The sequence below is a fragment of the Pithys albifrons genome, chromosome 11 (assembly GCF_047495875.1).
Source record: "Pithys albifrons albifrons isolate INPA30051 chromosome 11, PitAlb_v1, whole genome shotgun sequence".
NCBI lineage: Eukaryota > Metazoa > Chordata > Aves > Passeriformes > Thamnophilidae > Pithys > Pithys albifrons.
This window is the reverse complement of record NC_092468.1, coordinates 924,253-946,148: the sequence shown is the minus strand read 5'-3', so window position 1 is coordinate 946,148 and position 21,896 is coordinate 924,253. Positions and strand designations below refer to the sequence as shown.

At 45.7% G+C, this 21,896-nt stretch overlaps 2 protein-coding genes across 9 annotated transcripts; both read left to right on the top strand.

Moving 5' to 3' along the window:
• Window positions 1–232: 232 nt before the first annotated feature.
• LOC139677057 (vitamin K-dependent protein C-like) lies at window positions 233–10,135 on the top strand. 2 transcript variants are annotated; one of them, XM_071566623.1, is made up of 10 exons: window positions 233–394; window positions 1,156–1,243; window positions 1,564–1,647; window positions 2,011–2,171; window positions 3,088–3,112; window positions 3,643–3,753; window positions 4,423–4,563; window positions 4,923–5,032; window positions 5,958–6,075; window positions 9,471–10,135. In XM_071566623.1, the coding sequence occupies exons 3-10, from the start codon at window positions 1,581–1,583 to the stop codon at window positions 10,034–10,036; spliced, it is 1,299 nt and encodes a 432-aa protein (XP_071422724.1). In that variant the 5' UTR covers window positions 233–394; window positions 1,156–1,243; window positions 1,564–1,580; the 3' UTR covers window positions 10,037–10,135. The 2 variants fall into 2 exon arrangements, with proteins under 2 accessions (XP_071422724.1, XP_071422725.1); XM_071566624.1 differs by lacking the exons at window positions 233–394; window positions 1,156–1,243 and adding an exon at window positions 1,304–1,487.
• A 1,402-nt stretch (window positions 10,136–11,537) lies between these two features.
• LOC139677193 (coagulation factor IX-like) lies at window positions 11,538–21,402 on the top strand. 7 transcript variants are annotated; one of them, XM_071566945.1, is made up of 9 exons: window positions 11,538–11,879; window positions 12,474–12,589; window positions 14,227–14,429; window positions 15,671–15,695; window positions 15,827–15,940; window positions 16,799–16,930; window positions 17,580–18,244; window positions 19,685–19,802; window positions 20,635–21,402. In XM_071566945.1, exons 2-9 carry the CDS (start codon window positions 12,499–12,501, stop codon window positions 21,210–21,212), a joined length of 1,926 nt encoding a protein of 641 aa, XP_071423046.1. In that variant the 5' UTR covers window positions 11,538–11,879; window positions 12,474–12,498; the 3' UTR covers window positions 21,213–21,402. The 7 variants fall into 7 exon arrangements, with proteins under 7 accessions (XP_071423046.1, XP_071423045.1, XP_071423041.1 ...); XM_071566944.1 differs by having other exon boundaries at window positions 12,470–12,589; XM_071566940.1 differs by lacking the exon at window positions 11,538–11,879 and adding an exon at window positions 11,881–11,970 and having other exon boundaries at window positions 12,470–12,589.
• The last annotated feature ends 494 nt before the right edge of the window (window positions 21,403–21,896 follow it).

Sequence of the window (21,896 nt, the reverse complement as noted above, 5' to 3'; positions counted from 1 at the left end):
TGTATAAACTTCCTTTGCAGCAAAAATCTGTTGTTAATGTCAGCACAGGTTTTCTTGTGGGATGACTGAACTGAGGGTAAAGGACATACCAGCAGAGTTGGCAGTGCACACACGCTTCCCAGGTGGAATTTTGCATGCCAGAATCTCTACTTTAGCTCAAGTCCCCAGTGGTTGAACTTTGAACCCTTGGTTTAATGAGACCTTGTTTTCAAGAAAGTCCATGGTCAAGTTTATGAGGGGAAAACTAAAAAAATCCAAAACATTTTATAAGCAATCAGAGCTCTCGTGAACAGTGTTGTGGGATGTGAGCTCATATGCTGAAGGGGGCCACCTTTCCCTGGCCCCAGTGGCACTTCTTCCTGACAAGGAACCCCAAGGACTCCTGGCTGCACAGGTAATTTGCATTAAGATGCTGTGTCCTCAACATTATGTTGACTTTCTTCACAGAAGGGGTGGTCAGGCCTTGAAAGGGGCTGCCCAGGGAGGTGGTGGAGTCACCATCCCTGGAGGTGTTCAAGGAATGACTGGACATGGCTCTCAGTGCTCTGGGCTGGGGCAAAAGGCTGACTGGTCAGAGGTTGGACTCAATGGTCTTAGAAGTTTTTTCCAGCCTCAGTAATTCTGTGACTCCACTGCCTGCCTTGCAGAGGTGCTGCTGTACACACTGTTCTCAGAGAAGTGGGACATGGTGGTTTCCCCCCCACCTTCAATGTAAGAAAACTGAAAAGGATTGGGGTTTTTCTGACTACTTTGTGCTGAAGAGAGCTAACCCAGTGCATTAAAAGATGCGGCATGCTGGTAAAAGCCTCTGGTTGTCAAGGGGATTAGTTCCCTTGGCCACTTTGGGGGGGAACCTTTGATGAGAAAGTAAAGTGAGAGGACTTTTAAAAATTGCAATGTGTCCCTTTCGAGTGATTGCATGCTGTGAGAAGATGGTAGGATCTCTCAAGGGTCCTTAGCATGGAGTGGTTATGCTTACAAACTAAATATAACCATTTCTGCTTGCCAGAGAATCTAAAGGAAAAAACCTCAGATTTGAAAAAGGCAGAGTGGGTGCTGTTTCCCCTTTCTGTTGTGTGCTGGTCATTTGTCAAGCTCCCCTTGAGCACTGTTTGTTTAACAACTGAAAATAAAGCACTTCATGTCTCTCCAAAGAGTAAATATCTGAAGTTATGGATTAACTAAGTTCCAGCAGAGCTCATGGCGGAAGAATAGATCACACTGATTCCCACTGAACAAAACAGTAAGTACTTCAAAAGTATTGTATTCTTCGGGATTTCCAAGGACAGCTCACTTTAATGGAGCAGGAAGCTTGCCAAAAATGTCCAGTGCTAAGGGGAGGGTGTTGAGGCAGACAAGAAGTGTTCTGGGAGAGCTGCTGGTGGGTTAAAGGGAACAAGCAAACCAGTGTGGAGTGACTCTGAATGGCGGCTCCAGGACTGGAGTCAGAGTCAGGGCTGTGACGAGCAAGTGAAGGATCTGGCAGGGTAGGAGCTGTCTGCAGCAGGATCCTGCTGTCACTTGGCAAAGTGTTCCTCTTCACACCTGCCTTCTCCTACTCAGGTGACTGCTGCTGCAGGATGTGGAACTCCCTCACCTTAGGGCTGCTACTGGCTGCCTGCTCTGCTCAGGTCTGCGGCACCTCAAGTAAGTTTCCATTTTAGAGAGACCCTTCGCCCTTCCCCAGTCACTGCAGGTGCATTTCAGGCTCCTCTCTCAGTCAGAGTGGGTGGAATTGTTCCTATTGTTAGGGGTTTTGAATTCCTCCAGCAGAGCTTGGCTGTGCCAGCTGCCTGCTCACAGCCCTCCTGAGCCCCTGAGCTGTCACAGAAACACAGGGCAGGGGCTGGAGCTTCTGCATCACAGCAATGACAGCCCCTGGTGTCCAGAGCAGCCCCCGTGCTCTGCTGGAGAGGGACTGGTGCTGTGCTGAGTGTCCTTTGTGAAGCACCACTACTGGTTTTCAACCAGCTCTTTTTTCTGCTCGCGCTTTCACGTGTTTGCTTCCAGTATTTTACAGCATTAAAGATGCAAACCAAGTGTTGAGGATCCAAAAGCGGGCGAACTCTTTCCTGGAGGAGCTCAAGCCAGGCTCTGTGGAGCGGGAATGTGTTGAGGAGCACTGTGACTTTGAGGAGGCCAGTGAGATATTTGAAACCAAGGAAGCAACAGTAAGTTGTTTTATTTAGGGATGAGTAGGGGAGTTAACCAATCAATTATTTTCCTAAAATAGGAGGTCATGCTGTCAGCACTGAACATGGATCTCTCCTGACTTCTAAGTGTAGGCATGGTTTTAAATGTCATTCTGTTACAGTGAATGTTGTGTTACCACCTATATGGGCCACAAAGCTTGTCTGCTCATGCATATCCCACATGACCCAATGGTAAGGTTTAGGGCCCAACCAGATAGTTCCAATCCTTGCTTGATGCCATTGGCTATTTTTGCTGTCACTGAGTTTTTTCCAGTCCTTTCAGTCTGCCTTCTGTTGTTCATTCACCAGCCCTGGCTGCTTTTAATTGTATCTCCTCAGTCACCCAGCTGGTCCTGGCAAACATTTCTCTCATTGCTGTCATCTCTCCTTCTCCAAACTCATATTTTCAACTGGACATTACCTTTATTGTCAGCATCCCTGACTCCTGCCCCTTTTCCATACTCGGTCGTTGTGTTGGCTTGGACTGTTATTGTGTTGAGCAGAGTTGAGCCAGTCCTTGCTGTCCCTCAGACCTCAGAGTGGAGAGGGGTCTGTCTTTGAAATGCCCACGTTTTGTCTGACTCAGCACAAGTGAATTCAGGTGCCTCGTCTGGCAGTAAGTGACAAGAAAACAGAGAAGCTGTGGAGATATTGAGGGACTTGTGATGTTGGTGGCTCTGCAAGCAGGACAGGGGGAAACTGCTTAGTACAAGCAGTACAGGATCATTTGGCCGGTTTTCTTGGTTTGTAGTGCCAGCCAGTACACTGACAAGAATGAGACTGATGCTGTTGACTGGAGTGCTGTGCTCTGTTGCCCAAGGCCATGATACACTTTAAAACCCTCACTTGTTAAAAATGGTTTTCTCTCCATAATATAAGTTTTGTTTCTCCACAGCTCAATTTTTGGAGCAAGTATGTAGGTAAGTAAGAGACTTTGCTAATCACTTCTCTGCTTCCTCTGGAGTAACTGGTACTCAGCCTTCCTCCTGCTGTGAATCACATACTGATTCAAATTCTCATTCTCCTATATGGGGTGTGCAAAGAATGTTTTCCTGTTCTATCACACAAGCAGCCTTCCTTAAACATTTGAGGTGCACCTGTACCTGACATCAATCATCTCCCCAGAGCTAAGGAATTGGTGAAAAGTGCATTGATACTCTAACCCTGTCTAATGTGGCCAAAGAGAAGCCCCTGCAGTCACTTGCCACTGCCCTGTCTGCCTCAGGCTTTGCTATTTCCTCCCCTTCTGCCCACCCCACTTGCCCTGCAAGCTGCAATGGAGAACCCAGAGTGATGCCCCTGTCTCTGGGTGAGTGCCATGAAGGTGTCACCATTAAGTGCCAGAAACCATGGGTGATGTTTGTGAATCTGGGAAGGGGCTGTTTGTGTTGATGTTTGATCTGTGAGCTCTGTATGATTCAGGGACTGAGTTTTCCTACCTCTGTTTCAGATGGAGACCAGTGTGTGCCACAGCCTTGTTCCAATGGGATCTGCAAGGACAATATTGGAAAATTTTCCTGCATCTGTAACAAAGGCTGGGAGGGGGTTTTCTGCAGTTATGGTAATGCTGCATTTAATCCACTATAAAATAACCTCCTTTGTGACAGGGGTTTCTCTGCAGTAGGAATCGACACTTCAGTGATTGCACAGCTTACTTTCTTTACTAGTGTGATTTCTCTTGCCTCATGAATGTGCTAAGAGGTTTATCTATGCTTATCTAAAGCAAAGTAACTTTGTGTTGCCATAGAAGGACAATTGCGAACAAGTACCAAAAATAACTTGTTACAGTAGGGTTTTCAGTTACTTTAGAACTATCAACCCAGGGATGATGGTGGAGTTTTTAAATACAGTGTATTTATTGTCATTACTGGAACAATTTTTTCATTGGACAAAAGCTGGATGGCATAGTTAGGGATGAGCATCATATGTCCTGTATCATCAACACTTTGCACTGTGTGACTTGCATGTAGTGACAGGGAATTTTCTGTTCTTTGGTCTACCTTCCCTGACAGTATTCTGTTTCCTCCATGTCCCCGCTACCTGATTCTGGACCAAGGTCTCTTTGCCTATCACGGGGCCCAAGTGCCATTAAAGCCCACAACAGTCATCCCAAATCCATTGACAGCTGTAGCCCGCTTGAATCACGATGTCATTTTGCCACACTGCCTCCCTGTGACTCTCTGACTTTCGAACTTCTCACATTTCTCTTGCTGTTCCTTTTTCCCTTAAGAGGTCAAATACACCAACTGTTCTGTGGATAATGGGGGATGTGACCATTTCTGTAGGGATGACGCTGCCAACCAGCGTCGCTCGTGCAGCTGCGCATCGGGGTATCACTTGATGAATGACCACATCACGTGCAAGCCTGTAGGTAAGAGGAGGATTTTTGTACTCCAGATTTGACAGAAGATTATTCAGACTGAATTAAGAGAGTTTTAGGAGAGAATTGTCTGCAGTACACTTTGTACTCATTTTCAGAACACCTATTCCATGCAGAGTCACTCTGCCTACATTTCCCAGCTCCATACCTGCTTTATGGCCCTTAATCTGTGTTTGCCTCATGGAGACTTAGAGGGGAATCTGGAGACTGCCTCCTCTGCCAAGCACTGAGGGACTTCATGAAGCCTCTGAAGTATTGTCTAGGGTAGAGACACAGAGGGAATGCTCTAGGAAGACGTTTTGCTTTGAGTGATCTGGGCTTTGCTAGTGAACTTCTCTGCATCTGCACAGTGGAGTTCCCCTGTGGGAGAGTGAAGGTGGACGACACTGAAGCCAGAGCAAGCTTCAATATTCGGCTCATTGAGGGAACAGTTGGAAGAAGGGGAGACAGCCCTTGGCAGGTAGGGGAAAAGACTTCCTCACCACAAGTAGTTCAGGCTCTTCCCAGAAAGCTTTGCCTGCCTGACTGCTCCAGAAAGGTTCCTACATTACTGGTGGCATCACAGGAAGCTAAAATTTGCTTAGCTTTTTCAAAGGCAAGCCCAGAGTTGGAATGGCAGGAAAAAATAATTTAGTATCTGTTTTGACTCTTGACCTTGTCACTGTTGCCAAGTTTTTTACCTTACCTTGCCAGCACTGTCAAAGAGAGGATGGTGATGACACTCACCTGCTCTGTTGCTCCATCCTGGGAAACCTGTGCTGTGTGATGTGATGTGTGCTCCAGTTTCTGTTAACAGCCTCATGGTGGGAGTGGGAGGTGACCTTCTCACCCTTTTTTAAAAGCCTTGTCTGTCATAAATTCAAGTTAACATATTTAATGAGCAAAATATGCCATGGCAGGCTGAGATATCAAAGAGAAATAGTAGACCTCACAGAGCTTATCATAGAACTAATGATTGCAAATAATCAGAGTCTGGTTCTTTTTGATGTTAAAGGCCCTTTTACAGCATAGCATGGAGGCTGCAGCCTGACATGATGCACTGTCTGTCTCTGGTGTGGAACACAAGAATAATCCCCTCATTTGTGCTCAGTGTTTCAAAGGTTTGAGTACAAAATGCTTCCTTACAGTGCCCAGCATCACCCATGCTGCTTTGGATGAAGTCAGCCCTCCTACAGGAAGAACATTGAAAACTTGTTTGTAGGTGTTCCACAGAGACTTTATTCATAGGGCTTTTGTTCCATTGTAGGGCTTTGGCTTTGGTGAAAGTGCCAGTGTGTTGGTGCTTGATGCCTCTGGGTATTTGACAACCACAGAGAAGGATGTGCACAGTGTTTGCTGAGCCACACTCCATGTTACACCTCACACCTCTCTTCGGTTTTTTTCAGGTTATGCTGCAAAGTACGAGTGGGAAGTTTCTGTGTGGGGGTGTTCTCATCCATCCAGCTTGGGTCCTAACAGCAGCACACTGCCTTGCCACAGATAAGGAGCTCAAAGTAAAAGCTGGTATGGAAAATCATCTGTCCCTGTGTTTTTTAAATATAACTGTTTCATTCAAAATATTTATCATTTCAGGGAGAAGAGTAGCATCTTCTGAAGACACAAGTCCTTGGTTGTAGGAGTGGAATGTCTAGGCAGTATTTCAAACACACCTTAGCTGAAAACAAAGCTTAACGAAAATTCTGGTTTCCTCTGAGCCACTATCAGCCTTACTGTGGAATTGAGTTGATGTCTTCTGAGCACTGCTGCTGCTCTGTAAAGTAGAAAGACTTGGTCCCTTCTGGTGCTGAAAATATTCAAGGTCATCCCAACATTGGAAAAACCCTCTTAATCCCAGAAGGAGAATGTCACAGGATCTCTTCCTGCCTTTTCATGCATTAAACACTGTTACTAAGAGTTTGATTGGAGAAGGAGGGACGTGCTGCAGAATAGCCACACTGCCTTTACTTGCACTGCTGCTCTGGAGCACAAAAAAATGTCACTATGTCAAGTAGCAGCACTGCTCCTGAATAAACAGACAAAAATAATTAGTCTTCCATTCACACTGAAGTAGAATTTTTTTTTTAGTTGTGCAGATGTTGGAGAACAGAGACAGTAAAGCACATACAGATTGATGTGTTTATGTACATCCAATATACAGGATGAATGGAAAAGTATGTGATGTAGCCTTGTGTCCTCTCAGTGCTAGAATATTCACCTTTTCACAGACAGACATCCAAGTAGAAGTGTATGTGATAGTTTGGAAATGTGCATACATTATGTAATTTTCTTCCCTCTTAATTGTTTTCCATTGATTTTAGTGAAGCCCAAGAAGAAGAAACCTGTGCAGTTTGATTGGTAAAGCATCTTGGAATGTTTTAGAAGAAAAGCAACTGTCAAACATGGTGTTGGAGTGCTCTGCTGTTTTGGATGTAGCTTTGAGTGTAACTTGGGCAAGCTTTCAGCTGGGATAGCCATGCTCTGAGATGTGTCTGCAGCAAAGAAAGAAGGGGTGGGATCTGATGAGAGTCCAAAAAATAAGTGATTGTCAGTGGGTAAAGAAATGTCAGCACTTGAGAACCCTGATTTGAGAAGATTTTGTTCTGCTTAAATGAAACTTGAGAGACATTTCACACCTGAGTTTGGGGAGAGTATACAGAGTATTTTATAGTGTAAGGATGGTTTTCAGTGGGGACTTGGCTTTCTCTCATTCTCACACTTGCTCAAAAGACCTTCCTTATTCACAGAGGAAGAAGCAAGTGTGGGGCTGTGGACTGAGTGATACATGAGAGGACAATCCTTATTCAGCCCTGAGCAGTATTGCTGTGCTGGGAACCACAGAAGGGCCCTTTAGTGTGTGGGGTGCAGATCACAGTGTTCTTCAAATGATGCTCCAGGTCAGGCAGAAGGGAACCTCTTTAAGACCTAGCCTAAAACCACATGGTTTTCCTTTTATATGTGTCTTTGGGGCATTTTACTGCCCCCACAGAAGTCATGTCATCAGAAAAGCCATGCTCTAAATCTGGAGATGTCTAGTGAGGTACTTGGAGCAGAGTTTTGGATGGAGACATTGCCACAGCTGTGGGGACAGTCTGAGCGCCATGACAGCCATGAAGATGTTGGTGCTGAGCCAACCTGCCTCTGTCAGACTGAGATACCCAAAACCCTTCTGGATCTGCTGCACTGCAGCTTGCCACCCGTAGGAGCAAAACTAGAGGGGAGGCTCACAGTTGGGTTTGCACTCAGCTTGGGCAGAAGTCTTGTAGCTGGACTTGTGGATTTTTAGTGTCTGAGTTAGTTCTCAGAGTAGCGAAGTTTTGGAAGGTGGATTTAAGAACAACCCAATTTTCCTGTTTGATGCTCTATTTTCTGCATCTCCAGCCTAAGAGCATCCAGAAATCTGTTCAGAGCTCCAAGAAAATAGAGCAGATAGGTGAATATAAAGATTCCATTCAATATACTGTTTCTGTCTTCAGGGTTAATATTTTTCTGCTAGCAACAGGATTATGATGCTCTTTATTGGGCAGAAAGAATTAGATGGATTTCACACAGCCTCTGGGTTCAGTACACCTGGAACTTCTGGACTCTTGGGGTGGCTAACCCACCAGAAGTCAAAAGGGTGTTCTCCTGGGCGGGGGGAGGGAACCTGTCACTACAGTGGGAAAGGTGTCACCCACTTGTTCCTGGGTGCCTCAGGACAGAGGCAGTTGATGGCTGGGCTTGCATCCAGAGTGAGTGAGCCCAGCAGAATGTGTGTTGGTGCTCATCCACACTGCCTTCCTCAGAGGAAATGAATTGACAGCATTTGAGTCCAGAGTTATTTCTGAGGCCTAAAGCAGAGTTTTTACCTGTGAAGGCAGGAATAAAGCCCTGCCCCTTCCCTGCCAGTCAGCCCCCAGCCACTGGCTGGAGAGTGCTCCAAGGACACTGGCCCCAAGGAAGAGAGGTTTTGATAGGAGAAAAACACTGATTTGTGGTTGTTGGCTTGATACCAGGAAGTCTTTCAGGCTCTGAAACTACTTAATACAACAAATCAGACCAGTTTCAGCCACCTGCTCTGGCTAGGTATGAATTTTCCATTAGGTGTCTGCAGAGGAGCAAGAAGAGACACTTGAAAACAATTGCTCTGCAAGTCCAAGTTCCAAAACTGGGCTTAAGGGATCTTTTGAGAGGATGTGTCTGTAGCTACTGTGGCTCATAATTCCCTATGCTTGCAGACACTGACTCTACAGAAAAAAGAGCTTCAAGACCTCATTGACACAGCTTACAAGAAAGACCTGCCTCTGTCTTTCCTATCCCAATGTGTCACAAAGGACCTCTTGGCTTTGTGGCCCTTTTCAACAGTTTCCTGCCTACTGTTCCACTAAGTGCTTGACCTCTGAAGTGACTGTGATCATGTAGCTCAAAGAATAACCCAGAAGCCTTAAACAGTCAAAATTTCCTTAAAATACAGATGTAAGATTTCAAAAAGGAATAACCTTACCAGTCAGTCACTGTTCTTTACAACTCCTGACATTTCATTTAGGCAGCATAAAGCTCATGCCCTGTCATGAGTGTTCTGCTTTGCACGTGCTTGCTCTCCCAGCTTTTAATGTTTGGGTTTTTTTGCTCCTGAAGAAGGTCTCTCACATTGCACAGGTGTACTGAAATGTGAACACAGCAGGCATTTTGGTTTCTCAGCTGATGACCACAGCTCTAGGGCACCAGTTCATTTAGCACCGTGGGCATTCATGGTTTCAGGAAATAGGAAAAGTTTACAGGCTTGTCCATCTGATAACACTGTCAACCTGTGACATAAAGTGAGCAAATGTTTGATTACAAGGGAAATAAAACCATGGGAGTACAGCATATTCCACATGCTTTGGTGTTCAAGGAGAAGGAATATTTGGCAGCATTTGTCCTCTTCTTGTTTGCTCTTCCAGGTAAATTCCTTTTCCATCGTCGTGATAAACATGAGCAAATCATTCCAGTTGACAAACAAGTGATCCACGAAAACTACACCAAGGAGACATCAGATAATGACATAGCCATGCTGCACCTGGCTGAGCACGTGCTGTACCACCGATATGCACTGCCGATCTGCCTCCCCAGCCGCAGCCTGGCTGAGCAGGAGCTCGCACAGGGTGGGAGGCAGGTGGTGGTGACTGGCTGGGGCAGCACCAGTGATGTCAATGTCAGCTACCCCACCTCCCTCAGGTACATCGAGATCCCCATTGTGCCCCGCAACGAGTGTGCCCAGGCCATGAGGTTTCCCATCTCCGACAACATGCTGTGTGCCGGGAGCTTGGGAGACAGGAAGGATGCCTGCCTGGGGGACAGTGGAGGGCCCATGTTCACCAAATACAAGGACACTTGGTTTTTGGTGGGACTGGTGAGCTGGGGCGAAGGCTGTGGGAGAAGGGAAAAATTTGGAGTCTACACCAAAGTTAGTCAGTACCTTGAGTGGATCCAGCACCACATAGATGTGTCAGCTCCTTTGAAGGGTTGATTCTGACCTCGAGAGTCTGGAATGTTGTGCTGGTGACACTATGCAGTGTAATGTACTATCGGACCTTCAGTATTAAATATTGAGTATGTGTTAACCTGGTTCCTTGGGACTTATTTTTTCCTCCTTTTTTTTTTCCTGTTTACATTGGTTCTGTGCAGGTTAGGTTGTTCACTTGTGGCATGGTCCTACTTAGGGCTTACAGGCAAGAAAAAACCCCCTGCTAGCTGAAATGTATAGCATTGTAGAAAATAAGGTCGTCCATGGTCAGACAACTCCATCTTTGAGGTGTAAAATGTCCAAATTGGTTGGGGTGGGGATGGGAGGGGACAGAGAAAAGTGTTTTGCAAGTCACCATAAAGATGCAGTTTGTCATTTCAGCTTTACCCATAGTAACTGATTTGGTTTATTCTGTATTTTTATAATTTTTCCTTCAACACAGTGAAATTTTTGTAACATCATTACTGCCTCCACTCCCTCACATCCTTCTCCAGTGCTCACAGATCATTGATTCAGTAGGTGACTAGAACTTCTCTGTATTTTCTATTCTTTGCACACTTGATGCCTGATTTCACCCCTCACAAAGTTCCTCAAAAGGAAATGGGAACTCTATAATGTTATTGAAAAAAAAAAGGTTTAATTCCAAGCATTTGCAGGGTCTGTTTATCCTGAGGCCTGTAATTCTCTTCTAATTAGCAAGGTAAGCAAATGTTCCTTATAGTTCTGGTGACTACAATCAGCTGCAGCCTGTTGTAGCATTGCTAATGCTTACTGATAAATGGTGTGTGTTTGGATCTCTGTGTGTATTTGAGTAAATAAACATACAGAGCACCAGTAAGTTCATAGGAAGTAGTGAGAGTCCATGCAAAGTTTAATATCACAGTTTATACTTGTTTCTAATCTTAGCACTTAAGCCTTGTTAAGTAGAATTAATCTTGTGGAAAGAAAAAACAGAACTCTCTCTGCTGTAGTGATGTGTGTTTCTGACACCTTGAAGGGTTTGGATCAATGAAGCACTTCAGTCTGCCTTTGTAATGAGACATAAACAGAAAAAACCTCAGGTACAACAGAACTGGGTTAGAGTTTGTAAGAAACTTAATGTGGTGAGAGGTTTAATACCTCTTAAACTTGTGGACTTTTTGACTCAGAAACTGCCTTGGTGCTCATTACCCAAGTGCTGATACTGAGTCATTACTGAAGGAGCAGTCGGGGGAAGGGGCTGCTGTGCTCTCTGGCTCTGGCTTGTTTCTCCTTGCCCTTTTCCCTTAGGGTGGGATTTAAGGATGTAGGAATGTTAAAAAGCAATGCTTTCAACAGCACCCTTCCCAGCAGGCCTGCCCCAGGAACAGGCAAACTTTAACACTGAGTTACAACTTAAAATATGGTTGTGCTCAAAGAATGGCAGAGGATGGCTGTGGCTGGGACAGAGCAATGTTTGTGCCTTCTGTGAATCCTCCTGCATTCTCCCAACTGCAGTATTTCAGCAGATGTTTACAGAGCAGCTCACTTCTTTTCCAGATCAGTTGGTCTTTTCTCCTGAAAGGTGATAGTGTGTCAGAAATCTGCTCCTACAAGTTCTACTTCTGCAGAAACATATTGCAAAGAAGTGGCTTTTAGTATTGGAGGATGATTTTAAAGACTAAGTTCTTTTTTTAATGCACATATATGGAAACACACACACAGTTTTCTTCTGATTTTGAATTTCTAATGTCTCTCATAGAATTCAGGTTGTATCTCCTCTGTCAATATTTGTGACTGGTTAATGATCAACTTCTTGACCTCATGGCTGTTCCTGGTACACATCCAAATCTCGTTCCTGTCATCCCCTAAAAAAATAGAGAAAAAAGTGAGTATAAATGCATTGTGAACTCATTCTGGATCCTGTGTTTTTGAAAAAATGCTGCAAGTAGCAGAGAGGAATATGCTGTTGAATCCTGGTAAATCCTTTCACCTAGGAAGGTAATAGGAAGAAATGCAAACTTTTGTGCTGTACCTGTGACTGCTGGTATGTGGTGCTTGGTTCCTTCTTGGGGTCTGTGCATGGTCTTCCCTGAGCAGAGCATCAGTAGCTGCACAGTGACTGGTGGTGTCCCCCCAGGCTTCAGCAAGGCTGGGCTGGATGCAGCCTCTGCTCCAGTGGGGCCATGTGCTCCCATACTTCCCATGGCTTTTCCATAGCTTCCATGGGCTCTGCCCCTGCCCCACAGCCTGGTCTGATGCTTCCCCACAGACTGGTCTGACCCTGCCCCACACCACAGCCCCTGCGTGTTGGGGTGTTCAGCATCGGCCTGGCTAGGGCAGTCAGGGGACATGAGATCAAAATGAACTGGGTAGAATTTGCTTTCTTTGTCTCTTGTCCTCTTGCTTCTACTTTCTCACCTTTGTTGCAGGCTGATTTTCTGACAACATACTAATTTCATTCTCCTTTTCCCTCAGAAAGAAATCAGGAGGTCAGAGTGTTCTGGATGCTCACAAACATGGGGAGCAGCTCCTTGCTTGGGACATTTCTCCTGTTGATGTGCTTCACTGACAGCAGCTGCCTGTTTTCATATTCAGGTAGATATTTCTGAGCTACTTTTTAAATTAAATTGTTTTTTGTGGCAATCTTGGCATTTAAACTGAAACTATGTTCCTGTTCCTAACACAAAGTCTTGTGGCTTGAAGGAACACTTCCTGAAATGCCCAAGAAAAAAATGAATATTCATATACATAGTTCCAAGAGAAAACAGCCTTTCTTAGCATCCTAATTAGCCCACTCCCCTGCTGAAAAGTATTGTTCTTGTGACATGGAACCCAAAATCTGAATTATTGTTTTGCAAGGCAAAGGTTTCCAATTTGGGAAGCTAAAATGAGGCACTTTCAACATGTCTTCTTGGACCTCATTTTGATTGTACTACAACAACTACACAAGGTTTGGAAATGACTTCAGAGAGCTGTGAGACAGGCGCAAGAGTGTACAGGATTTCAGGAAACCTCGTGGCTGTTCTTGCAGAGGAGGAAGAGCAGAGCGAGCAGTGATATCTGTAAAGGCTCTACTACTTTAAGATGACCCCAGAACACAAGGGGTGCTGAAGGGAAATTTTACTGATGCAAGTGAAGGAAACATTCTCCATTGCCAGACAGCAGGATCTGTGCAAAGCTTTTCTTCATTGAGTTTTTGTGGGCTGTTACTAATTGCCTGGAAATTAGGCAATGTAATACTCATTCTAGAATTTCAGTCATTGCTGTAGATACTGATCCTGCAATTGAGAATAAATATGTTTTCACAATCCATCTCCAGAACTGGGTTCTTTGTCAAGGGGTTTGACTTGCCCAGGGCACTAAGCCCTGGCAGGGAAATGGGAGCACTTTTGGTGCAATGCTGAGTGGATTTCCATAGGCTTTGTCAGGATTACAGAGTGAGCTTTTGTCTCATAACATACAGAGTAGCAGCCTTTCCATCTACAAGGTGGACTTTGGATATGGGACTGCACTTCTGGAGATACAAAAAGCCAAACCCTTCATCCTCTCCCAACAGTGACAGCTCATGAGATCAGAGCACCCACAAGGGTTGTGGGTGGAAAAACCCTGGGACGCTGTGCTGAGATAGAGGTTCCTTAGCAAAGATGTGCTGTGGAGCACCAAGGTATTTGTGGGGAGGACCTTACTGGCCTATTCCCCTCTTTTGGCCATTCCTCTCTTAATTTATTTGCAGTAATAGCTTAAGGGATCACACGAGGAGGACAGGTACCTTAGTAAAGCAAAGGTGAGATGAACTAAATGTAAGTACAAAATCAACATTTTAATATTTCTCATAATGAAAGATCAGTGTCTGTCCTGTTGTGACCACAGCACAACTGGAAAACTCTGGGTCTCCATTACCAAATATCAAGCTAATAATTGTTGTGAATCATAATGGTTAAGCAGAAAAATATAACCAACCTCCAGAGAAGAAGTTGCAATATACTCAAGAGTCTTGTGGAATAAAAAGTTTCTGCAAGGCTCAGTAGTGGCTGTTTTGACCTGAAAGAAAGCTTAAATTCCTGGTATCTTTTGTTGAAACACAGACTAATGCTATTTCTCTTTGGGCTGTTCGTGTAGTTCCCACTCCCCTCATTGATACTGTTTACTCCACTGTAAGCCTGAAAGCCTGTCTGACTGTGAAATGCTACTGTGTTGTCTTCAGCACCAACCATTCAGTTTTGGTTTTCTAGTGTTTATGAGAAAAGACCAAGCCCACGAGGTGCTGCAAGTGCATAAACGTGCCAACCACTTCCTAGAAGAGATTCGTCCAGGGAACTTGGAGAGAGAATGCAATGAGGAAAAATGTTCATTTGAGGAGGCCAAGGAGATCTTTCATTCACAGGAGAAAACGGTGAGAAACTTGATTTTAGCAGAAACAGAGGAAGATCAACAGGTACGTAACCATTCCCAAGGCACCTGGCAAGGCTCAGGAGATGTGTGTCTATGGATTCTGCAGCTTGAGTCATTTCAGGGGGATTCAGGGAGGGCCACTCAGGGCACCTCAAAGACTTCACATTGTGACTGCATGGTTTGTTGTATAAATGTTAAACAGAATTCCCTGGAAGTATGTAAAACCCATTTCTGATAGCATCAATCCAGCAATGTGACTGGAACATTTTCAGAGTTCACTTCCTTGCCCACACCCTCCAAATTCAGAGGAGGAGCATCCCATTCCCAGGGCCCGACAGCATCTGGCTGAAATCAGGGCTGGGGCCATCTCGGACCTTATGCTGAGGCAGGAGTTGGAGCTGCCACTTTAAACAGGTGCCTGGTCTGTCCTGGATCCAGCCCAAGGTGCCAGGGATGTCTCCTTAGCAGGCAGAGCAGCGCAGTAGAAATGACTCTTCAGAGCAAGCAGCTGTGGGGGTGAGCGTAAGTGCATCCCTTAAGGAAAGCTGTTTGGAGTTCTACCTTAAAGAGAACAGAGCTACCTGGAGTATGTGTGTGGCTTGTGACCAGTGAGAGGCTGTGGTGTATACAAGGTGAATTGGTTAACCAACTATGTGGTAGCATGTTGGATGTGAGAATGCATAAAAAGTGTGGTTATTACTGCGTGAGAGTTAGTTAGATGTAGATCTATTGATGTAATAGGAACTTCTAGGAACTAACTTCTTCTACTGTGAGCTATGAGAACTGTCTGTTAACCTATCTTGAATAAACTCTCAAAGTTGTGTGCCTTCTGATCAAGCCTTCTGATGTCTGCTGTGCCTGAACTTCTTGGACCATCAGTCCACAACCCAGATCGGTATAAGGGGGGCTCCCCCTATAAGCAGCTGGTGCTGAGGCCTTGCAGTGACTCGGTTTGGGCGATGTTGTGTGTGGTGATGGTGTCACTTGAAGCCCCTGAGCTGGTGCCACAGACCTTTCAGTGGGTGGAGCATTTAAGGATCTGAGCTTTCAGTTTCATTTTGGTTCCAGTACAGCCCAGTTTATGCCCTCTGCAGCTGGTCCATGGTGCAAACAAAAGTAAGTGTAACGATGGTGATCAGGAGATCTGCTATGAGAATGTTTATGGCTCTAATAAAAATATCAGTTTACTTGGACTCTAAAAAAATCAGTGTTCTAAATTATATCTTCAGTAATCAATATGACCATTTATTGCCTATTCTCTTAATTTGTGATTTCTTCTTGCAGATGGAGTTTTGGTTCAATTACAAAGGTAGGTATAAAAGGAATTTTTAAAAAATTTATTTCTTGTGTCCCTTCTGCGTGCAAAGAATTACGTGGCCATTGAAAGACTGGCTTCTCTTAATACCTGGAATTACACTATGCCTTATTTCTTTTCCTTAGGTTTAAATCCATGTAGTACAAATCCCTGTAACAATGGTGGAGTCTGCAAAATAAGCCATTATAGTTACTTTTGCATCTGCCCCCCAAAATTTGGAGGACGCAACTGTGAAATAGGTGAGTACAGAAACAGACACACTGGCATTCATTGTGAAGGAAGGATTGCACACGGCCAACTCCCATCTGCTCCCAGGGAATTACCCCTTGTCATCACTTTAGAGGGGTAACAACTCTAGTGACTCCTGCCATAGATGCCTGCACTGGAGATTGTTCATGTTCAGGCTCTTCTCTTTTGAGTCAATCATCAAACAAATTAGCCAAAGGTTACTGAAAGAGGAAAAATCTGTTATACTTATGTTGTAATATTTGAGTGCTGAAAAATGAAGTATAAAAACTGCCTTCTTTTCCCAGATTTTTGATCCTCTAAAATGCTGTATCCAGTTTGAAAACTGAGGCATGAAGTAATAGCAAAAGCCACACTGTGGAAACTACGAATCAGAAGTTATTTTTTCCTCCAAGTGCTTTTATTGACCTTTTCTTTGTACAGTGAAGCAATTAGACATTATTATTTTTAATATAAAAATGAATAAAAATCTCAGTCAATTTCTGACAGGAGGCTCAGGGCCCCCCCAAAATGTCCTGTGCTTTAAACCTGTCATGATATAAAATGTGCAGTTGGATCAAAAAATGATGCATTTAGAAGTGGCTGCTCTTCCAGGCCTTTTCTTATCCCTGTTCCACAGGCAGAAAGGCCCAGCTGTGGCCTCAGGGCAGAGCTGGCAAATGGGAACAGAACAGCAACAAACATAAGGTCCTGTTTGTGGGTGTCTGGAACTCTAAGAGGTGGTTCCTTCTGTTTCCCTGAGCCATTCCAGCAGATGTTCCCCTACTTTTGCTCATGCAATAGCAGCTCCAGGGGCTGGGTGCTGCCCAGGCTCAGTGCAGCCCTATTAACAGTGGGTGTTTCCCTGGCAGAGAGGTTGGAGTGCTGGTACAAGAACGGCGGGTGCTGGCAGTACTGCAGGGACAGCAGCGCCTTCCACGTGGAGTGTTCCTGCGCCAGGGATTACACCCTGCACGAGGACGGCAAGAGCTGCGTACAGGCAGGTAAAGCACGGGCTGCTGGGGCCACCTCAGGCAAAGAGCAGGTTTACAGGCCCTGACTTACCCTCCACTTGATACAGAAGAGCTGCACATGCTGTGGCTGCTGCAGCTTGCATTTAGCATATGAAAAGATCTGTCTTATTTGTAATGCGTATTTATTTAAGATGTTAAGGTTCCTCTCCATCGGGTGTCTGTAATCCAGTGCCCCTGGGAGCAGGCACGCGGTCAAGGAGCAGCAGGACAGTCTGGGGTGGGCCTGTTCCTTCCAGTGTGGACTTAGATCAGCTGAGTTGTGAGGCTGAAGCGCAGGGTTGAGAGGGGAGGGGATAGGACAGGGGGCTTTAAAACTTGCTGTTAAGGCAGAAGGGAAGTGCTGGGTTAGTATTCTAGCCTGGAGAGAGCCCTTGGCAGGCTGCATCTGGCTGATAGCTCAGAAAAGGCACAGCCACATGCCTGTTTCTAGATAATGACCTCTGCACACTCAGCCAAGGGGGTATCCAATGGGGAATTCGACATCATGAGGTCAGAGTTGTTCCTGGCCTCTTATGGGAGTCCAGTTCTTGGACAGGAAAAACACTGCTTTGTGTTTGAGTTCAATGTGACAGCAACACCCCTTAAGCTCAATCTTTGTTTCTGTCTTTCCTCCCTCCAGCACTGTTTCCCTGTGGCCTGATCAAAGCCAGGCGGGCTCTGGAGGAGGAAGAGCAGCAGGGGCAAAAAATGCTCCTGAGGGGCCAGTGGGAGCACCAGGATATGCCAGAGTGGAACGGGAGCACTGAGGGCACAGTTGGGCAGATGGAGCTGGAACATGGTGATGCTGGGAAAAAGGAGACCGTAAGGAATGCCTTTGGACATACTGAACCAATGGAGGAGGCAGAAGATGCTTCCAGCTGGAATAAGACAGTGGTGGGCTCTGTGACCCAGAAGCCCCTGTGGGACAGTACTGTGGGGCAGAAGGTGGATGTCCCCGAGCCCTACGAGGCAGTGGAGGGAACTGCCAGGCCTGGGAGAGGCCTGGCTGCATGGGGTGAGACAAGCCAGGGCCCTGCCTTTCAGAATGAGAGCACAGCACTTGCTGCCAGGCAGGAAGGAATCGGGGGAAATGCTATGGGGCAACACCTACAAGGGGAGGGCAGTGGCTCGAATGGAACTGGGGCCATTCAACATGGGAACGATGGGCTGCATCAGAGCAGAGACTGGGGCCACGTTCTGCACATGCCTCAGCCCACGCAGACAAACATCAGCTCTACTTTGGAGCACAGGGACACCAGGATAACAGGAGGAATGCTGTGTCATCGTGGACATTGCCCCTGGCAGGTAATACTTTACTTCCAGTCTGGCCAACCACCACACCTAAATGCTTTCTTACTTAATCATCACTGGGTCCTTCAGGAACAGAGTTCATCAAACCATTATAAAGTTGTTTCAGGTTGAGAGCAATGGGATCACACAGATTTCTCAGCTTTCTGGAGTGCTTTTTGATGATACTTTTAGACACCTTTATGATTCTCGGCCTGTCCTGCTACATGTATGTACTTTTGGATAGGAACATACTACTTTCTCTCTTAATCTAGTCAATCAGATCTTTAGTGCTGTAGTTCAGGTTATGTCTGCGTGTCCTTGGGGAAAAGCTTCCTTTTGGAACACTGAGCTAGGGGTTAGTCAGGGAGTTAGAACTGTCAGGGCTTCAAGGGGAAGGTGAGTGCATGTGGTAAACAGGAGCAGCTCCCCCAGGGTTTTTTTTCCACTGTCTTGTTTTGAATTCTGAATCATTTTGGGCTTTTTTGTGCATGTCCTTATTAGTAATCTCTCTTTGGTCAATGTCCTGTTACTGTTTGCACAGATTTCCCAATTCCACACATCCGAAGGTATTTACAAGTGGAAAAGTCATAGGCTAAACCTGGGTCGACTATGCATTGTGCACTTTGACAAGTTGAAATGTCACTATTAGCCAATTTTATGAGTTTCCACCATTTTATACCCTTCTAGAAGGAACAACAGCTGCTTCCCTTTGCACCAGTGAGGCCAGATTTTGGGGTGTTGTTTGAATGCTGTCCAGTTTCTTCTAGAAATGAAGTGTTACCATCAAGGTGGTTTTAAATTGTCATTATACCAAGAAATTTGTAATTGAAGGTTTTATTTTATCTACCTATCCATCTAATTTTGAAAGAGTTTTGTAAATCCATTGCATTCTAGTTCTTCATAACCTAAGTTAGCATTTTCTAGTAATTGTTCTTTGCTACTTTTCAATGTTTATTTCTAGCACTACTGAACAGAATTTAAAGCAGGAATGGTACACAGAAGTAATAGTTGAGGAGATGCTGAAGCACTGATGGAGCTTATAATTCTGAACAGACAAGACAGACATCTAAGACTGTTTTAACTTCTCCATTTGCTACTGTGTAGATAATTAGATTTTATTACCTGAGTACTAATGAAGTGCAACTTGTATTTCTGTTCTCCACTGCCACCAAAACACCTGAAGCCACATGAAAAATAAATCAGTCACACTGTCACTTCAGAAGAACACCAGTCACCGCAGGTCTAAGTCTACCTAAGCTTATCAAGCTTAGTTCATTAGAATACTCTACTCTCTTGTCACAACAGTGCAGTGATTTTATTACTGTTTTCACAGCCCCTTTGCTTGGTGAGCTTGGTGGCTCCTGCCAGATGTGTTCTTTACCTGGACCAGAGCCCACAGTGTGTGCATGTCCCTGACATAGCCCTGGTGCCAATTCTGCCTCTTCTTTCCCACAGGTGCTGATCCGTGACAGTCAGGGGATGGGTTTCTGTGGCGGGAGCCTCCTTAGCAGTCGCTGGGTGGTCACAGCGGCGCACTGCCTGGACCTCGTGAGCCCCCACCACGTCACTGTGGGTGAGCACAGCAGGGCGGGGGGGGGACAAGGTGCAGCCAGTCTCGCTTGGATTTAGGGGATGCTGCCAAGGGGCTCAACTGGTTCCTTTGGTTTTCATGGAGAACCTGGGGGCTCAAGGCACAGATCTTTGTTCTTCTGTCACCCATTTTGACAAACTCACTGTACACAGAGACTGAGCACATTCTGGGGACACCTCAGGAGGAAGAAGCATTTCTGTAGGTGACTGTCTCCTCTCAAGGCCGTTTTGTTTTTTAATCAGCCTTAAGGTTAATTACCTGCTGTCCTGCCTCTTCCTTTCTGCCTCTAACTGCCTGGGAGCACAAAGCCCCTCTCCCCAGTTACAGCCACAGGAATTGGCCCCTTGGCAGCAGGAATATTGCAACAACCACAACCTTGTGCTCGGACCCTCCCAAAGAAGGATGTGCAGGAGGAGCAAATAGCACTGGGAAACTGACAGGGAAATTCTTCTTCAGCCTTAGCCCCAGCTGCAGCTTAATGCTGATGTCATGCTCCTGAAGGGGAAAACACACTGTCCCATGGAAGCTTAGGCACAACACTGCTTAGTAAACAGGACTGACAGTGTTTATGGGAAATCATCTCTGTTGGTATTTCATCATCCAGGCCCCAACTCTGTCCTGCCTCTATAGGGCACCCAGAGAGTTTGGTTTGCAGGATCACAGCTCTTATTGCTACAAGCAGGATTTGGTTTGGGATGTGCCTTCTCAGGACAAAAGATCAAAGCATTAACTCCCTGTCCTTCCTGTTTCCCAGTGACAATACCACAAAGGCTGTTTACAATTTGCTTAACTTTTTAACTTGTCCTGGCTGCAGGAGACTTTGACAAATACCAGAGAGAGTTCAAAGAACAGAAGATCGCTGTGGAACGGAGCTGGACGCACCCACACTACGATTCCAACGACTACAACGGCGACATTGCTCTGCTGTACTTGAGCAGTGCCGTTGTTTTCAACGAATACGCGATTCCCGTGTGCCTGCCCAGCCCCGGGCTGGCCGCGCTGCTCTCCGAGGAGGGCCGGCCCGGCGTGGTGAGTGGCTGGGGAGCCACCCACGCCCGGGGCTCCCCCCTGCGCTTCCTCATGAAGGTGCGGCTGCCCATCGTGAGCTTGGAGCGCTGCCAGCAGGCCATGGACAGGCTGGTCACCGACAACATGCTCTGCGCGGGGCACGGCACCGCGGCCGCCGACGCCTGCAAGGGGGACAGCGGGGGCCCCTTCATCGCCTTCCACCGCAACACCTGGTTCCTCCTGGGCGTCGTCAGCTGGGGCGAGGGCTGTGCCGAACAAGGGAAATACGGAGTGTACACCAGAGTAGCCAACTACATCCCCTGGATTAAAGAGGTGGTTGAAAGTGTAGCAGATTCAGGAAACTTTTCCATTAACTTTTCTTAATGTCACCTTTAAGAGCAGGATTAATTCTACTTATTACAGTGTTTCAGTCTACAACACTATGCCTGTTCCTGTCCTTAATGGTGTAAAACCAAGCTTCTTACCTTCAAGGAAATTTTAAGAGGGTTAAATTGCTTAAGTATTGCTGAGTAAAATATTTGTGCATAATAAATAACTATGTGCAAGTAACAAAGGAGGTGACAACTTTTCTTAATGTAAATTCCTACCAGGAAGATTTTTTAAGAGAGCAAAAGCTTTACATTTGGCAAGCCTACCTATCACAGACAGGCATACTCAATCTGTGTGAACTGAGTGCTTAGCAAAGCAAGTGCAGTGAGTGGTGTCTGGCTCCAGTTGTGAGAGACAGTGCTGAACACAGGAGGGAGCTCTGAAGTTCTGCAACCAAGGACAACTGTCAAGTCAGTTTACTAACTGACAGATGTTTTCTGATACAAAAAACAATGTCTGTATGGAATGGTGCAAAACCCAAGCAGGAATCCACCCAACTCTAGATTGAAGGATTGTGCGGTATTATTCTCAACATGTGATGTTTGTGATCCATGACAAAAGAAGTTTTTATTTTGCGACCTTTCCTACAATTGTTAAGTTTTAATTACAATCCCCAGCACAGTTCATTCCACAAGCAACAGAACCGTTTGCCTCAGAGAACACATGATGCTGAGCTAT